Here is a 26,309-nt window from a genome sequence, read left to right on the forward strand (position 1 = left end):
CAGCCCTAACGTTGCTCCTCTCGCTCACCCAAAGGTTCTATTTCTCCATTCAAAAGCCTTTATGCGTGGATGAGTTGTCGTACAAGTGTCCACACCTTGTAAGGAAAAGAGAAGAATGCATGGGAATCATACACTACCGAAAAGGCTGCGCATCAGTGGGTCCCATGGCGACGCTTAGCCAAACGCAGCATTCGAATAGGCGAGGATCGGGTTGCAGCGCCATGCTAAAGAAGTGCCAAAAGGCGTTGTCGCTGCTTTGTGATTGTTCCAGTTTCCAACCCTGATCGTCTTTTCTGCAGACCGGACACCAGTAATTTCTCAAACAAACAAAACAACATCCAGACAAAAGCTAGGAGACCTGATCTAATAATTGGTGTGCTGGTTTTGTTTGGTCCCAGGAGTCAGTCTAGGCCCGAGGAGTTTTTTTTTTTTTTTTTTTTTCCCCTTTAGGCATATGTATCAGTTGGTGGTCAAAGAGGTCACGACATGAAAAAGACAAGAACTGTCATCAGCTTTATCACTCAAGGGTAACCACTGAGAGATTGTTGATTCACTTTTGGAATTACTTTGAAAACCACCAAGTGTCAATGACTCATCTATCATCAATCATTTTTTTCTCACTTAGGAAATTGTGGGAATTAAATCAATCCGTTCTGAAATCCAAACCATCGTAGTAAAATGGGAATTTTGGCTCAACCTTGTCATTTGGTTTTAAACCACATGTGTCAAAGTCAAAGCTCGCGGGCCAGATGTGGCCAGCTTTGTCATTTTATGTGATCCGCGATATCCTAAAAGTTTGAGTGTCCAAAAATTAATACCGCCTCAAAATTTAAGAGCGTGCTTTGACCAAGAACTACATTTCCCATGATGCTTTTCCCAGTATTTCCACATCCATGCCGTCTTTGGGCAGTGGGCAGTGGACACTCTGAACTGGTTGCCAGTTAGTCGCAGCGCACACAGAGACAGACAACTCACTCACTCATTCACACCTAGAGATAATTTGGACCGGCCAATTAACCTGACATGCATGTTTTTGGAATGTGGGAGGAAACCGCAGTGCCTGGAGGAAACCCACGCAAGCGCGGGGAGAACATGCAAACCCCGCACAGGAGGGCTGGCAGCTGGATTAGATCCTATGACGTCAGAACTGTGCTAACCAATCAACCGCCGTGCCGCCTGCCAGACGAAAAATGGGAAGGCTAATACTTGTTTGTAGTTCAAGAACAGACATGTCAAACAGACGGATCCGGCCCATTGGATGATGTAATCCGGCCCGTCATAAATTTATACGTATTTTGAAAAAAGGAGCGAGCCTCTAGGTCATATATATCAAATGTTTGATTTTTTTAAATTAATGCAAATCAAATGCTGTCTCCAGCCACTAGAGGGCAGTGTTTGTATTGCATGTGGAGTTGGTTAAGGTGTAAAACTGCATTCATTCAACTTCTAGAATAAAATACCATAGTTACCACATTCATTGCCAAACATAAACAATGTTTTTTCCACTCTGAATAAATGTGTTGTCATCCGTGATTACAATACGTAGAGTGGTCTACTAATGTAGGCTGAAGGATGAAACTCAATACTAAAAAACAAAGCTAAAAATTCTCAGAAGAGAAAGTCAGGATCTGGCCAAAGAACAGAACTGAGTTGTATATCCCTGTTCAAGAAGAAAGACCGCTATGTCTTTTGTCCTAAGAAGCGATGTCAGTACATTTTGCATTTTGACACCATACACGGAGCTTGCTAAAGCTAGCATTCAACAAAGCTACAAATAGCAAACAAAAGCAAGAACATTGCCCGATAGCCTAGCTGGTAGGGCGCCCGCTTTGAGACTGGGAGGTCGCTGGTTCGCGCCTCGGCCGAGTCATACCTAAGACTTATAACATTGGTAAAATGGCGGCGCCCTCTGTTGGCTGCGGCTGCATCGGCTCGCTACAACGGGTCAGGTGTATCGACATTTCGTTCTGTGTACATTGTTACAAAGAATGACAATACAAAGGAAATTATTATTAATTAAAAGGCAAACTACAATTGCGAGCTTTGTTTACAAAATCCGAAGATAGTACAGTGCCGTGAAAAGATCTGGGGTTTACCAGAAGATCCTGAAGGAGAACATACAGCCATCAGTTCTTTGCCCTTAAACTCAAGCGCTCTTGGACAATCCAGCAGGACAACAATCCGAAACACACCAGCTAGGACACCTCTGAATAACTCAAACAAAATAAATAAATGAAGAATCTGAAGTGGCCAAGTCAAAGTCTGGATTTAAATCCCATTCAGGTGCTATGGTGTGACCTTAAACAGGCAATTCATGCTAGAAAACTCTCCGATATGGCAGGTTTGAATCAGTTTTACAAAGAAGAGTGGGCAAAAATTCCTTCACAGCATTGACTCTTTACCAATTATCGTAAACATTTGATTTCTGTTATCATTGCCAAAGGTGGACCAACTCGCTATGAGGTTCAGGGAGGCAATTCCTTTTCACATGGGGCCAGAAAGGTTTTCTTTGTGCCTTAAAAAAATGAAATCTACATTTCAAAACTGCATTTTGTATTTCCTTGGTTTGTCTTCCTGTGATAATAAAATTGGTTTGATGATCTGAAACTTTTGTAAATGGTAAATATTCAAAAAACACAGAATTCAAGAAAAGAGCAAATACTTTATCATGCCACTGTAGATAACCATAGACAACATTATTATTATTTTGTGACAATTACATTTTGAAAATCTATTTATAGCAGAGGATACAATTAGTTTTACATTTTTATGAATACAATATAAAACAAATGTTTCACATCAATGAACGTTTCTGGTATGAATCATCACAATGTTATTTTTCTTTGTTTACTTTGACCGTTTGATCTTTCATTTTAACGGAGTTATGTGGCTTTTATAAGCTTACAATATTCAAAAAGATTTATGTTAGAACAGCAATCAAATGTTTTTAATACAAATTTAATTCTCACTTGTATGGGTTATGATAACTTACACGTTATTTAAAAACAAGGCGTTGTTACATCGATTTTACATTGCATTCAATCACATCAAGTTATATCATAAGTTACATCTCGTCCTTAGAGGACAGCGCATTAGGCTGATTTGGCCCTTGTTGAAAATGAGTTTGACACCCTTGGTTTAAACTTAGAGGATGATTGATACTTCTGAGTGGGTGGATCCTGTGTTGTTGATTTTAAATTGGTCCAGCATAAAAAAGGTTAAAATTGTTTTGTATTCTATCTTTTTTTTCCTAGATTTTTAAATATTCTAATTTTATTTCCTGTGTTTTTCAATGTTTTTATAAAAATGTAAAGTGTATTCTTTTATTCTTCTTGTATTTCTCTATTTACCTTTTGTTATTGTCAAAACACAGAATAGGAGGAGGACCCAGGTGCGTGACGTTTCTCACATAAGCTTTATTTTACGGGAAATGGGGCAGTCATGTACGTTAATCCAGTGATTCGGCGATTGTTGGGTGGAAGACGTAAGGCAGCAGTCTGGCGTGGAACGACAGGAAGCCAGAGGCCGACGAGATCGATAACAATTGCTCGAGCAGATATCGGACAGGACGGGACTGACTGGATTGATATCACGCATTGGAGACTGGAGTTCGATAACAAGCAGGACGAGAAAGACGGGAACGATACTGGAGATCAATATTAAAGAAGACAAAATAGACGGAAACCATACCGGACAGGAAACACAAGCAGGAAACCGGACAGAGTCAAAACACTTGTCTTGCGGGTGCAGAGGTTCGTTGAAGGACTGACCAAGATTGAGTGGGACCACTGAGCTTAAATAGGAGGGAAGCCAATCAGTCAACGAGCCGCAGCTGGCGCCAAACGGACGGGGCCAATTGGGCGCCATGGGCAACAATGATAGTTATTGCCTTTGTCTTTTGTTTCTTTTTTTCAATTTTTTTCCTTTTAATTTATTTAACTCACTTTATATTGTTTACTGCTGATTGTTATTTTATCATATTGTTTCCAGTCTAGGCGACACGGCAGATAAGTGGTTAGCGCGTCCGCGGCAGAGTTCTGAGGTCATGGGTTCGAATCTTGCGAAAAGCCTTCCTGTGCGGAGTTTGCATGTTCTCCCCGTGCTTGTGTGGGTTTCCTCCGGGCACCCCAGTTTCCAAATACATGCAGGTCAGGTAAATTTGCCGGTCTAAACTTTCCCTATGTGTGAATGAGCTCATGATTGTTTGTCTGTCTCTGTGTGCCCTGTGACTTGCTAGCAACCAGTTCAGGGTGTTCCCTGCCCACTGCCTGAAGATAGCTGGGATGGGCTTCAGCACCCCTGTGACCCTATGGAGGATAAGGAGTGCAGATGATGGATGGATGGATGGATGTTTCCTGTTTATATTTGTTGCACTTCAAGTGTAGGATAAATCTGTTGCTGGTAAGATGAGACGAATATTACAAGGTTATATAACACAACTACCTGTGTGTTCTTCTCTATTCAAGTGACTCAAATACTGTTTAGAAAATTTCAAATTCTTTGACATACAACTTCTTTTTCAAATAACGGAAATAGTAACTTTCACGAGTAACTAGTTACTTTTGCTATATATTAACTCAGTTACTAACTCGATTGTTTGTGTCAAGAACCAGAACATACCCAAATGCATATGTATATATGTATATATAATGGGATGTGTATTGTGGGCCAGACCTGTCAAGAACCGGAACAGGATCAACACCCAAATGCATGTTTCTCACACACCTTTTATTTGACGGGAAATGGGGAGTCATGCACGTTAGGCATCAGTCTGGCGTGGAATGATAGAAAGCCAGAGGCCGACGCTATCGATACCAATTGCACGAGCAGATATCGGACAGGATTGATATCAAAACAGGATATCGACATTAAACAAGACAAACTAGACGGGAACAAAACTGTTAACCAATATTAAACAGGACAAAGTAGACGGGAATGAGACCGGACAGGAAAAACAAGCAGGAAACAGGACCGAGTCAAAAGCCACGGGGCAAAGGTTCGTTGACGGACTGACAAAGGGAGAGTGAGAGCACTGAGCTTAAATAGACGGAAAGCCAATCTGTCAACGACCCACAACTGGCGCCACACGGGTGGGGCCAATTGGGCACCACGGCAACCGTGACATTTTGGAAGAAATAGTGAGTAACTATAACTAAATACTCTTTCTAAAAGTAACATGCCCGACACTGTTTGTAACCAATTGCTACTCCATAAAGGTAACTTCGTTCTTGGACATTTTGTGTAGTATAGTTTGTGGGGACCCCAGTGGCGGGCGTCCATTGTTGTTTGCACACCACTGGTGCAGCGGGGATCCCCTTTTGCGGACAAAACCACAGGAAGTGCTAAGTCTTGTTTTTAAAATCCTGCTCATTGAAATTAACACAGCACAGATGTTTATAATCAGATCATAACCCTGAACAAATGAGCAAAGTACAAAAAAATGCTTAAATACACTCACGGATGCCTCACTAAGGACAATATATTTGCTATTTGTTTTCCATCGAAATCATCGTTCGATGGTTGGAATTTCACACAATCATTTGTGACTTGCTGATAGAGTTTCATGTCAGGATGTTGTGGCTACCACCCCTAAAAATATGGAAACCAATTAATTATCATTGGCTTTGCTATCGCCACAATTTTACCACTAAGTGTCATTCAGAATTTCCTGCTACGCAATTTGGGTTTTCTGGCGGCACAATCGTAAATTTAATGGATTCTGTTATCAGCTGCCAAAGTGCAAAGTTAGTGGAATTGTCTGCAACATATTTTTGCTGTTTCCTCATGCGAATTTGACAACAATACACACAAAAAATATATCAAATTTAGTTGCTAACAGTGAAGGAGTAGAAGTGTATGGAATTTAGTGGAAGAAATGAAAAAAAATGATTAAAAAAATACATTCTACCAATTTTCTCAGGGTCTTGTTTCTTTTCTGGTTTTCAGTTTTTTAAGTGTTTTCCATTTTTTCTTCATTTCTTTAATGTTTTGTCCTTTGTTCTTGTTTATTTTTTTACTTTAAAAATAAAAATCCCTAAGAATAACTCATTGTACAAAACAAAATACAAGCAAAATAATATTCAAATAATCAAAACACGAGATTGGACATTGTCACGAGGTGGGACCGGACCAGAACGGAGGCAGGAGGCAGGAAGGGAGAACTTAATTGCGGTGACGATCAAAACTTTTATTTAACAAAATAAAAGTTTTCCAAAACTCCGGGACAAAACTGAACAAAAACATTCTTACACTCAGAATGGTCAAGTACAGGTTTCCTCCGACTCAAACTATACTGTACAAGGACAGGGCATAACAGAACGGAAAGGGTGTATCAGAAAATGCAATGAGCCAGCACCCGCAAAACCCACAACCCACCCTTAAATAGCACACACGCAAATAGCAGATCTGCTTCAGCTGGTGCCCAGGGGGCGGGGCAGACCGGTCGCCACGGCGACCATGCTGGCCATGACAGACATGGCACTCCAGGGTAAACATGTAAAAAAGATTTTGAAATGAAAAACGATAAAAGACTATCATGATAAAAGGCAGAATATATATATAACCACACTGTATAAAGGTGCAGGTGTAAACTCTCTCTCTATATATATATATATATATATATATATATATATATATATATATATATATATATATATATATATATATATACACACACATAAACAATCTATCTATGTATATATTTACAAAGTAATTCTCAGAGACTGGCCTAAGTTGCAATATTCGTGAATAAAAAAAGAGTAGTGCATTGTAACAATAGTGCAATAAAAAGAAGTGCAACACAACAAATCACAAGTAGTATATTTTCACAGTATCATTTAGCAAGAAATTGAAAAAGAAAACAAGATAAGTCCCGAGATATGTTTAGTGCATTTGTTTAAACCGGTGATGGCCTTGGGGAAGAACTAGGCATATATAAGATGAAACCTTTTTAGTGCCTGAAATCTGTGCGATGTGTTTATCGTAATTATAAACTAACTCAAGGGGGAAGGGTTCAATTATTCAACAATCATAAAATTTCCATGCAAAAAGTATCGGCATTGGGCGGGGATCAATTGATACTACTGTATATTGACTTCGATCGGCTAGACACTAATATTCCCAGTATTGCCCACCCCTACTACAGAGTTAAAAATAAGGTAACAGTTAATACCAGCATGTTTTCTTTTTAAAACTTTTGTTTAAGCAGTTCATGTTCATTTCAGAAATTCCATTTGCAACTGAAATATTTCTTTTCCATTACCATGATCTTGTCTCATTGTGATACAGTATCACTCCCCATGCCAAGTACGTTATTGTTAGCTAATGTGGCTTCAAGACAATATCAATTTGAGACTTTTCATTTTGGCCCAGAGAAGCTATAACAGGAACCCAAAGAAACAGCCATTAGCGACTTGTTTACAGGTTTTTGTTTTTTTTGAGTTATAATAGGTTTATAATAAGGTTTCTCTTCTTCCAAAAACCGAAAATGGTTTATCCAACCCAAATGCTGTTTACCATTCTAAGTTGCGTACAGCACCAAGTAGTTAACTAAGTAATGGAAAATATACACATGTAGTCTGTGTTCTTTTGGATGCTAGGGAGTTTTATTTGCATTGTGGTTCGATAAATAAACCAGAGAATGCCATTCAAGCAGTTTTAGAACAAGCTGGGGGTGCACAGCTTGTACATATTTGTTTACTAATACAAAGTAACAGAATGGAAATATTTATCAAAAGAATCACGAAGTGAAGACAATGGAAATTCTGAACAGACACCTGAAACAAGGCACTGACTCACCCCCATTTTGAGCTGATTTGCTTGCCTAGTCAGGGGGCCTCAGTGAGGGAATAATGGAAAAACACTTGAGTGATGAGTGTACCTGACAGACAACCAATTATTAAGTTCATCACTTGGGCTGCTTTGAAATTCTTTAAAGCTTTCAAAAGTCTCCACCTAGTCTTGTGAGCCACTGATAGCTTGCTAATTATTGATTTCAGAGTCTCCCAGTGTTGACTTTGAGTCATTTTGGCAAGTACCGGTATTTGGTTCTGATGATGGTTCCCTGTTCTTAAGTTTCTTCCCAACTACTCAAACTACGCTCACGTTACCTCTTATCAAGTCGAGTAATTAAGCTTCATGAGAGTGGAAATATCAATGACCTCATCCGTCTGTGTATGAGAGGATTTCAACCTTGTCAGTTCAGGTACTGTTTCACTTCATAATATTGAGTGATCTCAAGGGCCAAGAAGAGAACCACAGGTTCAAGAGCGTTCTCCATAGGAGCCCCGGTGTTGTGGAATGCTGTGGCCCCTGAGATGCGATCTGCAACCTCAGTGGAACTGTTTAAATCTAGGCTTAAAACACACTTCTATTCTATAGCATATGAATAACCTATATTTTATGATGACAATATCTGTGTATTTTTTGTTATTTCAACATCCATTGTAGCCTGGTCATCCTGGAAGGGGGGTTACCTCATATGGGGTCCCTTCTCAAGGTTTCATTTTCCTCATATTGAGGTTTTGATTTTTTCCTTGCCCTCATGTAGGTTTTACATCAGGGGATGGCGTAATAACAGTCTGTGGTTTGCAATAGTCTGTGGTCTGTGCAGCCCTTTGAGACTCCTTGTGATTAAGGGTGTCTGAACAGTTTGTGTGTAAATATTTTGGAGACAAATCTTTCCCCATATAGGGTAAAATGATACTAATATGTAGCTTACATTTTGAGTGGCAAGAGGTTTTTCAACAATTTACCATCCGTCCATCATCTGCACTGCTTATCCTCCATAGGGTCACGGGGGTGCTGGAGCCCATCCGAGCTATCTTCAGGCAGTGGGCAGGGGACACCCTGAACTGATTGCTAGAAAGTCACAGGGCACACGGAGACAATTATTTTTCTGCATGGCCCATAATAAATGTCCATAATTGATACCTAACCCTTGCAATAATACAAATGTTATGTTGCCCTGTTTAGGTGTAGCCTGCAACTGTCCTCTTGGCCGCGACCTATAGGGGGTGATGATGCTTCATAGGACAATGGCATACAAACTACTGTAAATCAGCTCCTGTTAATCACGGGGGAAGAAATGAAAAGCAAGTCAAGCCACAAGAGAGCAGCATCGGTGTCATTTTAAGGCAGACTTGTTGGGAAACAGGGCATCAATGTCAAGCATTAACAAACACTTTTCATCTAGAAAACACAACATTAAATTTCAAGCATTTTTAAGGATTTCTAGCACCGGTAATAACCCTGGATTTTGTGAGTTTTGAAAAGACAATTCTTAAATAAAAACAAAGTCAACATACAGTATTTTATTTCTTCTTGAATTAAATAATATAATTTGGACTCTGATGTGGCAACAGTTTTTTCAGTTCAATAGCACTTGACTATCTTTTCAGAATGAATCAGATTGAGAACTTGCTGTTTGTAAAGTTCTTCCATCGGTAAGAATTGATGAAAGGTCCTACTACAAATGAAGGGATATGCTATCGAACCATCAACTCCAGCATGAAGATGTGGAACGGATTAATCTTTGTTTAAAGAAAAGAAGTTAAACACTAAGACACACAGTACTATAATGCCATTTTTGACATCGGAGGTAGCAGAGCAGACATACCGCATGCAAACCGAAGTCGACGCCTCTTGAAAAGGAAGGTGAGGCCGATCGCTCCTCTCAGACGAAGCGCAGACATGTTGACGAGGCCTCAGAAGGTCCCACAGCTCCCATCATACGCATTACAGACCTTGCCTGGATCGTATTGGTCAATGCACAGTGTTGCAATGCGCCAACCACACACAGAGTATGCTAGCTCTTCCCTTTCAAGTGTAGCCAGATCAACTCAGGCAACATTTTCTATCATCAGCGCTGTCCATGCAGAATAACTCCGTGCCTCTTGAGATATGATTCCAAGAATGCTGTTGACTATTTTCAGCAATTTTCGTTCCTTTGGCGGACTCACGAAGGAGTATGTCTTGAGCAAGATTCTGAGGCTATCAGTTTCAATTTGATTCCAATCAGTCTCAATAGCTCTACGGCAAACTGCTTGGTTTTAGAGTTTATTCAGATTATTTTTCAGCTTGATATTTTGTTCATAATGCCGGGTTGGATAGCATTAAAATTCAATTTGAATGTTGTCCAGAGAAATACATTAATTTAAACTGTGTTTTCGGGAAACGAGTGATGACTATCAGAAAGTAACAGGGACCTTAGGTACTGCTGCTGAGTTAGCAATTTCCAATGCATCCTACTGATCTGTGCAGCCCTTTGAGACTCTTTGTGATTAAGAGCTATACAAATAAACTTGACTTTACTTGTGTCAGTCAAGTATTTCATGCGGGCCACTTTGTAGAAAACTGACTATTAAAGTGTTTGAGGCGTTCTTAGAAAGTTTACAATGAAATAGTTTCTCTATTAAGTATGTGTTAACAATGCCCAACTGAGTTCAAAGAGCCGTTATATATTTTTTTCCACCGCGCCTATCTGCTCTTAACTTACTTTTGTCATTGGTGTTCAGGCCATTAAGCGCATTATGCTAAAGGTAAGGAGTAATGTCACATGCATGGTCTTCTTTTATTCCAGAATGAAAATGGTGAAATTAAGAAAAGGACTGTTTCAAATACAGTCCAAATGCCAACATAAAGCCCCCAAAATCATGAAAAGGAAGACTACTTGCAAACGCAACAAAAGAAGCGGCAATGATGATTTCAGACAGAAGATGGCATCAGCAAGCAGAATATTTTGAAGTTAATACACCACCTGTAAATTAGAATATTACAACTTATGAAAATCCAATTTACAGTTTTATTGTTATTTAATCTAATTAAGCATTTGCTAACTTTTACGTCATTGCCACAAAGAAATTGTGTTTATTCGGCAAATGATTTTATTAAGAGCACACTAATATTTGTCACTGTACTGTGTAGTGCAACTGAAAACGAGTGCTACAAAGCAAAAGGAAGAATACAAACTACGGAGACTCACAGTGACCAAACAGCACTATTTTTCTTCTCATTTTTTTGCCCAGTCTTTCATTTTATTTTTATTTTTGGGGGGGATACCTGCAGCAGCAAGACATAGGACAATCAAGTCAGCGCCCTCTAAGTGAGCTATATGTTATTAAAAATATATACAAATTTTGGGACCTTCAAATATCATGATACACAATAACACGTTAAGTATTACATTGCCAAATTTTGAACTTATTTTCTCTGAGCAAAATAGGTTTGAACATGTATCTATTTTTCTGGTAAAAAAAAAAAAAGATAAAAAAAATATTGTCTTCCAACAGAAAAAGACATAGTTCCCAAAATAAATGTACTGTAACTGCATTTTTGTCCCCTGCCCACTGCCCAAAGACAGCTGGGATGGGGTCCAGCACCCCCGCGACCCTACTGAGGATAAGCGGTGCAGACAATGGATGGATGTTTCCCCCCAAAATACAAAATAATATAATAACCTGAGGACAATGGGTTTTGCAGCGCATGTCACTTGTATACTCTCACTGTTGTGACATCTGCAGGCTGTCAGGTGATACGTGCATTTAGGATAAGAAAGTCAGGTCTCTTTGTAGTCATCTGGAATTGGTGGAGAGTGTCACCGCAGTAAAAAATAAAAAATAACATCCACAGCTGTCAATTCCACTGAATGCACCTTTGACTTCACGCTATATATATATAAAATAGTCTTGACGGATTCAAATACCAGGGGGTAAGTTCATGTGGAATTCAGTTCTACCTCAAGTCAATTTATTTGTATAGCCTTAATCACAGACCACAGATTATTGCAAATTGGAGACTATTATTACACTACCCCCTGATCTAAAACTTAAATGAGGGCAAGGAAAAACTCAAAAACCTCAACATGAGGAAAATGAAGAAACCTTGAGAGGGGACCAAACATGAGGTCATCCCCCTTCCAGGATGACGAGGCTGCAATGGAGGTTGCAATAACAATTAATACACAGATATTGTCAACGTGAAATATAAGTCATTCATAAGCTATAGAATAGAAGTCAGGTCACATTTATTTGTAGAGCCCTTAATCACAAAAAGTCTCCTTGTTGAATGGTCATCTTTAAAATGTAAAAAAAAAAATCATGTGCTTGCCTCTGGAAAAGTGCTTACTTCCTTGTTTTTAAATGTGGAGGGGGCGGGGGGTTCTTTGTCTTGACTTTCAATCTGCTGGACCTCAGCTCTGGGTGCTTTATGTTACACTTCCATTTTTGTACTTTACTTCTATTTTCAGTGTTGAGGACACACTTGAGATTTACAACTTGTTTTCCCAGAGACGTCAAGGTATATACGTTACCTGCTGAATGTCCGACAGAAAGCACTGAGCAGCGGGAGCTGTATTGCAATGGTCTGCCTGTGTCATCAATCATCAGCCTGGACACATTAGGTAAATTAAATGCAAAGGCAACGTGGATGAACTGTGACAAATAATTTTATGGGATTTAAGTCCGACACTAATTGTAAAAGTCCCCTCTTTGAAAAATGTGGTCCCTCCAGTCTTCCTACAAAGGACCAATGAAGGAAAGTAAGGACAAACCAGTTAAATTCAAGACTTTTAAAGACTTTTTTTTAATGCCTTTGAAATGAAATTTAACACCAAGTTGACCAAAAAACATACGATTGAAACAAACAAAATTAAAAAACACAAAATACTTCTTGCGCACGATACATCTTGCCCCGTCCACATTACGTGGCACGGCTTTTAACCATGGAAAAAAAATGTACATTTTCCCATGGTCCATAGTTGGTCAGTGTATTGTGGGCCAGACCTTAAACGTGGGTCTACTCTAAAAAACTGGTCATCCTTTTCATTTTATATTATACTTTAATTGTTTTGTATTCTATTTTTAATTTTATACTTTGTTATTGCAACTTCCATTGCAGCCTAGTCATCCTGGAAAAGGGATTACCTCATGTGCAGCCCCTTCTCAAGGTTTCTTCATTGTCCTCATGTTAAGGGTTTTCCTTGCCCTTGTGTAGGTCTTAGATGAGGGGATGGTGTAATAATAGTCTGTGGTCCATACCGACCTTTGAGACTCCTTGTGATTAGAAGTATGCAAATAAACATGACTTGCCATGAAAGGCCCGACTGAAACCAAATCACCGTTTTACTAGTTCCGTTATTGTGGTCACGCCATGTTGCCACCAAAGTAGATCGGTAAATTATTAAAAAAGACAATAAATAAATGTTACTTTTCAGTTAAAACAAATACAAATGTGTTCACATTTAAGACTTTCAAAATTTGGATTTAAGACATTTTGATGCCTATTAAGGCCTTATTTTTAGAATAATGAATTCAATGCCTTTTAAGACTTTTCAAGGAACCGCGGGAACCCAGCAAACACATCCTGGCGAGCACTGTGGAAGATTTCTGCAAAATCGCTTTATGATTGAACAACCTGAAGTGTAAAACAGGAATACAAAGGAGAAACTGGGCCTGGATTTTGAAATCAAAAAGATGAGAAGTGGTCAAGAAAGACACTCCAGAGTAGGAGTCGGGAACCTCTGTGACCCATAGATAAAAAAATATTTTTATTTCATTTTTTTTCTTATTTTGAGAGGGCCGCACCAGTTTATTTAGGATGAAATTCTACAAAACCTAATTCTTCAGCACATTTTATTTCACCATGTCAGGTTTGATGATTTAAATATAGATATAAAATAATCATAATGTCAGAGCAGCCTGTGTCCCATACCAATATGAATATACCAGTTAAAAACAGTCTCCTTCCTGCAGTTACCTTTGAGTGTTGTTAATGGTTTCAATAAAAGGTGCCAGTAATGTTATTTTGTAAAAATATCACAAAATACTGCAAACAAGGATACCAATGTATTAACCTTCAGTGCAGACAGCGCTGGGCGAGAAGGAATGTGTGTGCAGTGTGTATAGCCATGCCCATTCCTGCCACTCATCCAATGAACTTGCTCTGGGTGCTTTGCTAGAGATTTTGGGTATTTATGGTTTGTTTTGTGGATTTTCATCAGTGTCTCGAAGACAAAAATACAATGTTTAATGAGAATCTATATAAAAGGATTGTAGACTGTAGTGGAAACTATTCCCTATATATACTGGACTGAAACCTAGTGATAACCAGTGTTGCCTCAGCTTTGCATGTGCCTCAATTGGTTCCACATATAACACCACAGCAGTGAGTTGCGCAAGTTCTATTTTATCTGAGCCAGATATACTCACAAAGAGACATACATGGTTGGCATTGGTTCCCGACCCCGGCTATAGAGGCTTAAGTAGAGTAAACCCAATCTTCTCACGTTGCACTAATCTCAGTTAAGTGCCAAAATATTTACTTGTTTGAAATGCTGTTGTGTTTTGGGGCTAATACACTTTTTTTAAAATATGATTTTTAGGGTTTTCTTGCGTGGCATTGCTCTATCATTATTTTGACTGTTGGGTCTGACATATGACAACAATCTCCTATAACGTTCATGTCTGAGTGGTGCGTCACAAAAGAGAAACATCTGAGCCACAAACATTTACGTAAGTCCTTGAAAATTGCGATCACAAGAGACATTTGAAAGCACTTGTGTGTCTGGTTGGCAATTCAGACAATCTGGGTCAAAATGTCTGGTCTTGGTCCAAGAGATTTTCAGTTTCCCTCCTCGATACACCTGTTTCTAATAAGATTATCCTAATGAACCGATTATGAGTAAGGAGTGTTAAGAGAAAGTAAATACATAAAACCAGCAGGTCTCTGACCCTTAATGACATATTGCCCACCCTTTCTCTTTCCAGACAGGTGAGTATGAATAGTGGCGTTTCTGCACGCTGCATAAAGTCCAGTTGGAATATTAAGGACAAATCCAGTAAAATTATTATCTTTCCAAGAAGCGTGTTCTTGCTATATTGGCAGAGCATCCTTCTCACTTAAATATTTTTAAAACTTTACAATCTAAAAATTCAGCAAAATATAAATACTTCCAAAGGAAAAAAATCTGTTATATCAGAATATAGAGCTATAAATTATTTTGTTTTTTTAATTAAAAGTTAGAACCTTTAAACTTTTAGCACAAGCGCATATCTAAGTATTACTTTTTTACATTATTAGAATAAAACTAAAGTATAAATTGTGTATACTGGATAAAAGTGGTGGGTATTGGTCTCAATTTTATTTCATCACACAAGTCTAATTTAATCATTTTCTTCAATGACAACAACAATTTATGAATTTACAACAAGTTAAAAACTCAATTTCAAATTAGTTTATGTAGCAGGAGAAACTATTCAAATGGAGGTTTATCCTCATCCGCTGCTACTTTCATAATTTGAAATGTATATTACATATAAAGTGAGATTTATTGAAATTCTTGGGTATAGTGAATTTTAATGGAATAGCAAAATTTCAAATTGAAAAATGGCATCAGATGTTAGTTGGAAAAAAAGTGCCTTATGAATTCTGGGACTACTGTTTGGAATTGTTTAGATATTGAATTGTTATTTTATTGAATCCAACTTTTGAAAATATGCCAAACAAAATAAAGAAAAACAATACTAGAACGTTTGAGATATTGTCTCATACCTAATGTTTTAAAGTCTTATTTAAACATGCTAAAAAATACACTTTAAAATAAATAAAAACAATTAAGGAAAGTTGCAACAGTTTTTTTGTGGCAGTGTTTGTCTACAGTCCAAAGTGTAAAGCCGTCTTAGAAAATCAAAATATTGTGATTTAATAATTTATTTTCTGTAATGCAATTAAAATACAAATGTGTCATAAATAATGGATTTATTACCAATCAACTGAAATATTGCAAACCTTTTATTTTTAAATTGCTGATTATGTCTTATGCGTTTTTATGAAGGTCTACTATTTTGAGATGACTCGATTGTTTTGATTTTTGAGATGAATCCGGAATGTATGAAATTGTAGTTTTTTTATAGTTGCATTGCAGAAAATAAATAACTTAAGTACTATTTTCTTATTTTATGAGACAGTCCTGTGCATTGATCTGGGATCTGCTGCAACTGACCCCAGACACTAAAAAAGTCTAAAACCATCATGATCTGTATTTGAGAACCCCACTACCAACATGCATCTTGCTAGTCCCTCCGAAAAACAAATTGTTGAACACACTTTAAGAAGCTGATCAAAATTTTATTGAAGCCTTTCAAATGCTTTCTCACTTCCATTTCTTAACGTTGGAGCAATTTTGCCTCTTACTTAATGCCGCTGTTGCTCATGGTCTGCGCCCGGCAGACTCCCTTCCCAGCCACTTCAAACGCTGCCCCTTTATATGTGGCCACGCACTCTCCGTTCGTGAGCAGGTCAGGTTGAATCTGCTCCCATACTTTTTTCTTGGGGTTCAGTTCTTTGTCAGGCTCGCCTGCAAAACGTTCAAAAGTGATGAGATTGCGATAGAAACCGTAAAATCTTAACCGACAAGGCATATTTGTATTCTTAACGCTTGGCTGAGCATTTGGGAACATGAGGATTCAATGGATGTGGATAGAACTACAATAAATAATTAGGAAAAGAAAAAAAAGAATGTATCCAATACAAAACATTTCCAACTTGAAGCAGACCACCAGTTCGAGTTCTTAAATGGCCACGTGAAACAATTTGTGTGACTAATAACAAAACCATAAAGTTTGACAACTTCACTGTAACTCAAAATCCACACGGTTTCTCTTTAAGGCGAGTTTGTTCCTGTTCTCAAGACATTATCACCCATACTTTGAAACGGAAGATAACAAAAAGGTAAATGCTGTCCACGGGTCATTTTAAACTCTAAAGATAAATGCATTCAGCGCTGACTTCTTGACTTAAAGTGCTTTGGCAACAGGGTGCCTCTCAGATGTGAGACTTGGTACTACAATTTTAAAACGTGCGTCGCAAAACGGATTCGCTAGCTCCAGTTTATTATTTCAAAGGTGGTGTATTTAAATATTCTACTTCTGACTGAAATCATCATTTCAGCACATTTTGTTGCGTGCAAGTATGTGAACTTGATGCGTTTGAATAAAGTCTTCCTTATTCTTTTTTTTAGGGTTTGGGTTGGCATTTGGAGTATGTTAGAAACAGTAGTTTTCTTAATGTCACTTTATTTACATTGTTTGGAACATGATTTAAACCTAGATCACAGCAATGGACACACTGAAACTTTACCACTAGACCACCAGTAGTACAGCTGACCTACAAAAAGGTATTGGCCCTTAAATCATGACCACACTACTTTTACTGTGCCAGAAAAAATGATTTGCATAGTGCATTTGTTTTTCTGCATTCTAATTGGTTTGACAGTCCGTCCACTTCTTCACCAACAAATGTGAATAGAGAAAACAAAAGTATTTCAACAAAATACTACACAAGCTCTTTTACTTACGTATACAAATTCAAGCGCAAAGTTTTTGACACACAGGTGATAAAGTGGAGAGACTCTTTAAACTTTCAAAATGCAGAAAGAAAATTCACAATGCAGTTTCTGGCACCGGAAGTAAAACAGTGCGATAATGAAATACGATCTAAAGCTTTTCCATCTGTGTTATGGATGGTTTTAGTGATATGTGTCTGTACTCCCACTGCCGCGAACCAGGTTCGATTCCCGTGGTATACAATGCTTTGCGATTTGGGTGGGCAACTCATGAACTGATATATCATTGCACAAAACATGGTAGCCCTTACTGTAGTCTCAATTTCATGCCTATTATAGTCCAGTGTGTCTTATGTAAGGAAACTATATAGAAAAAAAATATATTTGAGAGGGTTGCCATTTAGTGTGGAAAATGTGATACATATTTATCATCGTTTTCCTCTTCATCAACGGGGTCTGTCAGTTTTGATGGAACTTCCAATTTGTATCGTGCCATGAAAGAGAAAAGCAGGTTCTCTTTTTGGCAGCGGTGTTGATAAGTTGGTCATAGAAAATGGAGTTGGTAACAAACAGCACAGACGACGCAAGTTTTTCCCTGCCATTATCGTCGTCAGGGGATCCGAATGACGGACATGCTGTGGGTTTTTTTTGGGCATGTCAAAGATCAGCCAATCATTCGGATGGACTTGCTAAGTGGAAAACTGCAAAAAGGAAAAAATAACCTGAGAAACCCTGGAAAATGACTCTATCCCCTGGCACGGCGCTGCTCGGCGGGTCGAGGATTTCCACCTTGTCGGGGGAACTGGCGCACATGACCATGGCCTGAGACGTCACCCCTCTCATCTTGGCAGGCTTCAGATTACACAGCAGAATGGCCAAACGGTTCTGCATCTGCATCACACAGTCCAAAACATTGATGAGATGCACTCATCCCGGGACGGGAGAGCGGAAAAATCCAACCGCCTACGACATACTTCAATCAAGGGGAATTTTGCATAACGGAACAAAGTGAAGAATCTCTTCCAGGCCGAGCGAATACCTGATCCAGAGGAACATGCTTGACCAGGCCGCTGACCACCGTTCTGGGCGAAGCCTCACCAACGTCCACTTGCTCCACGTAAAGACTGTCCGCATCTGGGTGCTTCTCGGCCGTGATGATGCGCCCGACGCGGAGATCCAGGCGGGACACGTCCACCTTAACTTCTTCCTGGCTGGCTGACGCCGTCTGCTGCGGCTTTTTCTCTAGGAGTTGACAACAATTATGATACTTACAATTTTTTTCTTAACTATTTACCAGTGTCTGAAACTCATAACAAAAGTTAGCGGACACCAGGGCAGACAACTCTGAAAAGTTGCCTACCCAGCCATAAAGTTGCCCGCCCCATTTTTCACAACTTGAAACACAATAAGACGACTAATCGCAAAAAAATCCATTGTTGAAAAGTATTATGAAATGAAGTGATCTGCATTTATATAGCGCTTTTCAAGTCAATGACTTCCCAAAGCGCTTTACAATGTGCTCCACATATCCCAATAGCAGCCTTGCAGCCATGTAAGGCGCTAACCTGCTTATTGGGGGTATTAGGGGTTCAGTGTCTTACCCAAGGACACTTCGACATGTAACACGGACGAGCCGGGATTCGAACTGGGATCCCTTGATCCCAAGACGAGCGCTCTACCTCCTGAGCTACTGCCGCCCCAATTAGGGACTGATAATAAGAATATTTAGCAGAACAACACTTTAAAACTAAGTTCATTATAAAACTACTTATAACATTCATTGCACGTATATGACATTGCAGTTTTACATCTGCCATCAGTATGTACCTGTATTTACATATCTTCATTCATGCAATGTTTGCATTGCCTCGTCTGCTACAAGCCACGTAAACTCCTCTTTCCACGATGCTTTTAATGTCAAGCTGAAATCCTGCAGATTAATGGAATTTCTTGTCGAAAACATATCTGAATACTTAATTTGCCCGATAGTTTACCGTTTCACAAAAAAGGAGGACATTTTTTTAAGCTTCCATAAATTGAGCAAATAATCAGGTTAATTAATTAAAAATTAAAATCCTTTGTTGAAGTTCAAATATTAAGGCTGGCCCTCATTGGACATTCCTGAAAAAGGTTTTACTTATGTTTATTAAGTAGCTAGAAATAGTAGCAAAGTAATGAAATCTAAATGTCTTCAAAACAATATCGTGAGGAAAAACTGCTCCAAACAAATTGGAAAAAGCTGATGGTACTTTCTTGTTTAATTGTCTTTAAACATCACCTTTGTGGTTAATCATGTTTTTGTTTAAAAATAATGAAGTCCCTGCTTAGGCAAAAAAAAATTTTTAGGGCTATCCAAAAATCTGAACCCAGTATGAAACGTATTAAACGTTTTCACTGTATTCCCAAAATGTTTGGGACAGGAGCATCTGTTGAGTATTTTCATGCTAGTTTAGTGAAAAATGTGCAGCACGGGTTTCAAGGAAATGTTTATTAGAAATAATTCAGAGAAATATTCCCCTGAGAGGCAATCCTCTGATTCATCATAACAAGGAGGCATCCGTTTAGATTAAAACTTTGGCTCGTCTTTTGAATCGGATGCCCGCAAAAAGGGTGTGACTGCATTTTATTTAAAAAGGAAAGAAAAAAACAAGCATTTAGATACTAACGGGTAACTAAAAGGCCCTCTAAAGATGAATGAAACCCAGCTGCGGATTCTCTCAAACGTTAACTCAGTGAATCAATTCAAATGCAGTATTTTCGCCACATAATTATGATAAGGGTTTTTATCCACAGCATCAAATACAACCCATCTAAGAGAAATGTGGACGTTTTAATATGACGTCCATGTGACTGACTGCTTTAAAAAGTGCTAAACGGTCATTTTTAATAACTTCAATGTAGCGCATTTAAAAAAAAAATTCTATTAAATCCCGAGTTATGACGTGTGACTTGACAGCCGTCACCGGTTGTTGTGTCACGACTTCAAAGAAATTAATAATGGGAGGAATGTTGATGTGCGCCATCTGTCACCTTTTTTCTCCGGCTTCTTCTTATTGTGGCCCTCGTCTTTGGGAGGATTCTGGGCGGTGTTGGTGGTGGGGGCAACAGAGGGCGCCGGACCACTAGGTTTTGGAGTAATTGCACTGGACTTCGCATCGACTTCAGCGGATGGCATAGCAATTTCTTGCACTGTGGGCAGAGTAAAGTTGTTGATTTTATCCTATCTTGACATGGATCCATCAAATCTTTTGTTAGCCGTTTTTACTGGCGGGTATTCAGTCATATCCTTTACCTCCCCTTTTCCTCTCCTTGTCCAGCAGCTGTTTTTTAAGGTCCTCTATGTCCTGCTTCAGCTTGGCATTTTCTACTAGTAGCTTCTTCTCCTCTCTGACGCTGGCTTGGACACCTACAACAAGGTAAAATCCTGTCACCAACCCCCACAAAGGCACTGTAATACTAACTTTTAAGAAGTAATCCTTTACTTAAGCCAGGGGTGTCCAAACCTTTCAGAAAGCAGCCCAAATTTGGTAAGCTGAAAATGTGTGAGGGCCAATTGTTCAGTCTGGCATTTTTTATCAGTCTTTAATTAATTCACCTTTGGTAAAAGGTTTGAATTGGATATCAGCGTTGCGACCTAGTAGCATTACATTTGGGTCTTGTAGAAAAGCGCTGCTGTGCCATTAAAATGTCTTCCGGTTGCTTTACTTTTTCACAGCGTTCGTTTCCAGTTATCTTTTTTATAGTCAGGATGTTTTGTCTGGCAGTGCGTCTTGATATTATTATTCTTAGAAAACAATCACAGTATCTTGGCAAATTACACAGACGCAGTTGTTCCAGATTTCAGTGAAAAAAAATACTTCAATTTTGACTTGCCTGGAAGAGGCAGCCCTCAGTCAACTTTCCTTTTTTAGCTACAGTTGCCATGTCAGAAATAGGGTGGGCTGGAATCTTGCAGAAAGCCCTGGGCAAGATGCCCAAAGGGATACTGCCATCGTCTAGTGAAATTGTATTTTTTTTGTTCTCTCATAAAAATTCATTTTATACTTCAGTCAACATTAATACTATGGACAGAGGCTGCAGGACAGTAAAAATGTCATCATGGGCCATAACTGGCCCCAGGGCCAAACTTTGGGCGTACCTGACAAAGCATACAGAAAAAAACGCAATGCATATGCTGTACGTATACGTAAAATGATTTACTGGCTTTCTCCTTGAGCAGCTGTACTTGTTGTTTTAGGTACTCGATGATCTGGTCAGCCTCAGCGGCTCGCTGCTCCAGCCTGGCCAAAGGGTTAGGACTTGACATTTTGAGAAAGGAACGAGATAAAAACCTGAAACAGCAAGAAAAAGGTTTTTTAGAGTGAGCGCCGTTTACTTCTTATTGATGATTATAAGGCATTTAAAGAGAGTCCTATCTGCCATTCAAGACGAGTTAGCGGTTTAACATTTGATACTTTCTAATTTGAACATCTTATTGTGAATTTATATCCCGTTTTAAGAGTTAAAAAGGTACATGGTGCATGGAACATTAACACATAACCAGCCCCCCCAAAAAATAACCCTTAAGGGACATATGACAGCGGGACTGAATACTGATCTCGCGGAAGTCACTTTAAATGCCGGGCGGAATACTCATAAGGTTAAAAAAGTCTGGAGTTTATTTTAACTTCAAAATTAGAGAAGGGAATGGCTTGTAAAGATTAAAGTAAGGTGCTGGAAAACAACAGCTCGCTTAAAATAGAACAAAAGAAATTTCAAAGGATAAAGAAAATTAGAAACATTTAAGCGGTGCCGTTCCTTGGAAAAAAAACAACTAAACATGGATCAAACAGTTGTTTGTCTTAATGTAATTTAAACAGGCCCGGCAGGGCATGCCAAATAAAACCAAATCTAATTTGGGCAATCAATTAAATTGACAGACCATGTCGCGTGGACTGGTAAATTCTGCTTTTGTTTCTCATTTATACATTCCAACTTTTAACAAGTATATCACAGGTCCCTTAACCGCCTGGCTCGTTGGGGCACCCGTGAGGACGCTACTCTGGACAGCTCTCTCCACAGATGACGGTTCCTAGCCTGAGTTTGGGTCGTGGCAAAGTTTGCAACTGTCTATTCCTTGATGTTGTTGGCCCAGCTCTTTTTTTTTTTTGCCCTTCTCTCCTTCTGTCTCCTTACTCTGAGGAATGATCTCGGCCAGTGTTGAAAATCTAGTGATGTGGCTTTGTATACACACCGTAGACAAGTTCTTCGTAGGGGCCAATATGTTCTTTGATGGTGTGCGCACCATTTCATTTGACACATAGCTGATGCCTAGAACGTACGAACGTAAATGGTACTCATGTCTATGTTTCTTGCACAATGTTGACTGCACTATGTTTACTGCTCACCTTGCACAATGTTGACTATCTTTTTTTTGCACTATGATGACTATTTTTGCACCAAATGCATATTGCACAAACCCTTACAATACCAAACTGTATGTAACATCCTACATGCCGACATTTCTTGTGTAAATTTTGTGTAAATTATAACTCTAACCTTATCCTCCTTGTTTTATAACTTTATCTTCTCTGTTCCTTTATCTTCTTGGGTTTTTTACCTCACTGAGAATGTGTGAGACTGGAGTGTCATGCCCAATTTCGTTGTCACAATATGTTAACCCATTTTGTAACAATGACAATAAAGGTATATTCTATTATATTCTATTCTATTCTAGAGGGTTCCTGTAGCATCGCTTCTCCCTAGGTTAGATTTTCCTTCACAGTTCTGCTGTGATAGTGCACAAATCGAACATATAGAGGAAGATGGAAATAACCAGCGCTTGCATGAGTTATATATTTTATTTCATTGTGATGATCTCGTCTCTCAGAATGAGATGTAGTTGAGCAAATGCAGCTTGCAGTTTGAGCTATGACTGCTATTGATACACTTGCATACTATACAGGAAAATATGCATCATGCATTGCATTGCGTGCATCATCACAAAGAGAAACTTGCAGCCATGGCGCCACCTTACGCCTTTAAAGTGAACTGCGATTTAAATATAGCCATACCACCATTCTAGTCACAGATACAAAGGGTGGCTATGACCATATTTGTCATGATTGATTAATCTTTTTGAATCTGTGTGATATTTATTTTACAGCAATTCCAAAAGTATTCGGGGGTTTTAACGCGATCAACGTGGGATTTAATTCAATCGTTGTGATACAAGTTGCAACACTTAAATTAATGAAATATTCAAATGATATCAAAACCAAGCCTATTTGAATAGTAGAAGAGTTAAATACAATAGCTAGATGTCATTAATTGTACTGAATTGTCTTCAAACGCGTGTCTATATAGGTACACATTCTAATAGTTGAAGTTATAAGTGAAAATGTACGTGAAATAATAATGAGGAAGAAAACATAAAACAATATTCGTGAGACTTACATGGACTTTGTGCAATCACCCCTCCACGTTATCTCAAGTGTTGGTGGCTTGCCATTAACTTGCTAGCCACGTTAGCACCAATTTAGGACAGGCAGGCACACGGTTGCTAAATTAAGCCCCTCTTCTACGATTCGTATACGATAAGGATGTCACATAGAGCTATGGGCGCCCTCAAGCTTATGTTGTATCAATCGTTTCGTCAGCTGGCCAAAATGATCGCCGGATATTTAGTTCATAAATAAATTTTGACAACCGGGTGAAAAACATAAAAATATGAATTCCCCAAAAATCATGTATAATGTTTTATTCATCTATTTTTTTACCTAAAAATGTAATTGATCCTGTAAGCGTGTGTGAACTTGTCCCTCCTTGTCGCGCTAATATGACGTCAGATCACGTTCGCTTCCTCTTGGGCGAAAACATCCCATTTCATGAATGTAAATATTGTTTATCTCAGTGTTGTTCATGTCCTACGTTGGCTTTGCTGTGAATCGGAAAGAGAAACACATTTGATAGGTAATGAGTACACTTTATATTTGGTTAGTTTTTTTCTAGTGAATGCGACATTTTTTTAATGATGCTGTAAGCGAGTTACGCTTCACTAACACCTTACCTTTTATGTATGTCAGCGCGTGTTTTTGAGTGTGTCTTGGAAGCATCTCTTAGATGCAATTGATGATGATGAAAACATGGCAAAAGTGACGTACGGTGAAGTTCGTGTCTGGTGAAGCACAGTCAGAGTTACAAATAAATGAACCTACAGCTTATTCATCATTTGATTGGCAGACTATTAAAGCAATATATACACTCTTGCATAGAAGGGAAAACGTGTTATTGTCTTTCCTTAACTCATAAACTCAGTCTTATGCACTGTATCATGAAATGACTGATACTAGGTAATGGATAATTGATAAAGAATATAGAACAATAAACCTATACAAAATCTCCCCCCCTTTTGAATAAAAGAGTTAATCTATAGGTAATCCTCCTTTATGAAAAGAAAATACATGCAACGAGGAAAAAAATATACTGAATGCTGGACTTGCTGTTTGTTTGCTAACACTATCACTAATTATATTGTTTGGAGCTGTGGTGTGTGCCAAATCACAATTATTGGTCTCGCTATAGCCCTCTACCATGAGGCTAGATAATTTCATGTCTCACTTTGCATATGCAGACATTCAGGACAGTAATATGTTACATACTGCTACCTATAAAAGCATCAATAGAGAAAAATAAAAATACTAGATGGCTTGACTTTTTTATGGCTTTTTATTTAGGCTCAGTACCAAAAAAACAACAACAACATCAACCACTAACTAAGAAAAATAATCAACAAAATGTTTCCATTTAAAGCAGCTGTACAATAAGATGAGAAAATATAAACCTGTACTCAAAGTAGGTGGAAGCAGTTAGCTTGCTTTTAATATGACTGATTACAATGTTTGGGACTAGGGTACTTGCCAACTCAGAATCCTCAGTCCAACTGTCGCCCTCTGTCATGAGGCAAGAGACTTGCATGCCTCACTCTGGATCTGCAGACGCTCAGCACCATATGTTCCATACTAATTTTAATCATAACATTCAAAATATCTAGCCATCCATATGGCAGCACGGCGGCGCAGTGGTTAGCACGTGTGAGGTCATGAAATCGAATCTCCTGTGTGGAGTTTGCATGTTCTCCCTGTCCTCGTGTGGGTTTCCTCCCACATTCCAAAAACATGCGTTTCAGGTTAATTGGCCGGTCCAAATTGTCCCTATGTGGGAATTAGCGAGTGACTCGTCTGTCTCTGTGTGCCCTGCGACTGGCTGGCAACCAGTTCAGGGTGTCCCCTGCCCACTGCCCAGAGATAGCTGAGATGGGCTCCAGTACCGCGACACTATTGAGGATAAGTGGTGTAGATAATGGATGGATATTCAAAATATCCCGCAATGATAAAATATGGCAATTTTGAAAAAAAAAAAAGAAAATCATTAAATTGTGAAGTTAAATGAGAAATAACGGACACTGAATAAATATAACCATTTGATATATGAATAATTTTATATTTCCATAATGACAAGTGAAGCACAGCCTCAGCTGCCTCCCCTCTCTGCACATCACTGGACGTCAAGTTTTAAGGTTTGCCTAACGCTAAATACTGAAACCAGTTTTAATGCATGTTGCCCTACAGGATGCATCCCCTTAAGGATGCTCAGTTGGGGGCGTTTACATTCTTTGCCTCAGCACTCCCCCACGATGTGTGCGGCAGCAACGGTCTCCCACTAACCCCCAACTCGATCAAAATATTGGGACGCTTCCAGATCCTGAAGACAGTCACTCATCCCAGACTTTGCCAGTATGTGGACATCTCCAGAGGAAAGCATGGTATGCGATGCGAAATATATTTGTGATCAGTTTTTTTCAAATAGGGATACCTCCTGGAGGCAGAAGAAATAAATGCACTAAAAAGGATCATTGTAAAACCATTTTAACGTAATTGTGTAATGATATCATTAATTCTGAAAAGTATAGTTCCTTATTGTACATTTAATT

General features: G+C 38.8%; 2 protein-coding genes across 3 annotated transcripts in view; one reads left to right on the forward strand and one right to left on the reverse strand.

Moving 5' to 3' along the window:
• Positions 1–16,101: 16,101 nt before the first annotated feature.
• Positions 16,102–24,245, reverse strand: aimp1a (aminoacyl tRNA synthetase complex interacting multifunctional protein 1a). 2 transcript variants are annotated; one of them, XM_088341868.1, is made up of 7 exons: positions 24,097–24,245; positions 21,539–21,669; positions 20,631–20,744; positions 20,369–20,527; positions 18,378–18,580; positions 18,061–18,229; positions 16,102–16,351 (listed from the first exon to the last, which is right to left on the reverse strand). In XM_088341868.1, the coding sequence occupies exons 2-7, from the start codon at positions 21,642–21,644 to the stop codon at positions 16,185–16,187; spliced, it is 918 nt and encodes a 305-aa protein (XP_088197994.1). In that variant the 5' UTR covers positions 21,645–21,669; positions 24,097–24,245; the 3' UTR covers positions 16,102–16,184. The 2 variants fall into 2 exon arrangements, with proteins under 2 accessions (XP_088197994.1, XP_088197993.1); XM_088341867.1 differs by lacking the exon at positions 24,097–24,245 and adding an exon at positions 23,774–24,041.
• tbck (TBC1 domain containing kinase) overlaps positions 23,958–26,309 on the forward strand; it is a 37,478-nt gene continuing 35,126 nt past the window's right edge. Inside the window, exons 1-2 of the mRNA XM_088341866.1 lie at positions 23,958–24,289; positions 25,948–26,141. Coding sequence (XP_088197992.1) covers positions 25,949–26,141 — 193 coding nt within the window. The 5' untranslated portion in view covers positions 23,958–24,289; position 25,948. The remainder of the gene's footprint in view (positions 24,290–25,947; positions 26,142–26,309) is intronic.

The sequence above is a fragment of the Urocampus carinirostris genome, chromosome 8 (assembly GCF_059441175.1).
Source record: "Urocampus carinirostris isolate Australia breed hairy pipefish chromosome 8, RoL_Ucar_1.0, whole genome shotgun sequence".
Classification (NCBI taxonomy): Eukaryota; Metazoa; Chordata; class Actinopteri; order Syngnathiformes; family Syngnathidae; genus Urocampus; species Urocampus carinirostris.

What these genes read in the sequence shown, in the direction of transcription:
- aimp1a (XM_088341867.1), bottom strand. An exon ending in GCTGCTCAAGGAGAAAGCCA is followed by an intron (nt 20,745 to 21,538) that starts GTAAATCATTTT and finishes ACCTTGTTGTAG; the next exon opens with GTGTCCAAGCCAGCGTCAGA. An exon ending in AGCATGTTCCTCTGGATCAG is followed by an intron (nt 18,230 to 18,377) that starts GTATTCGCTCGG and finishes TGTGTGATGCAG; the next exon opens with ATGCAGAACCGTTTGGCCAT.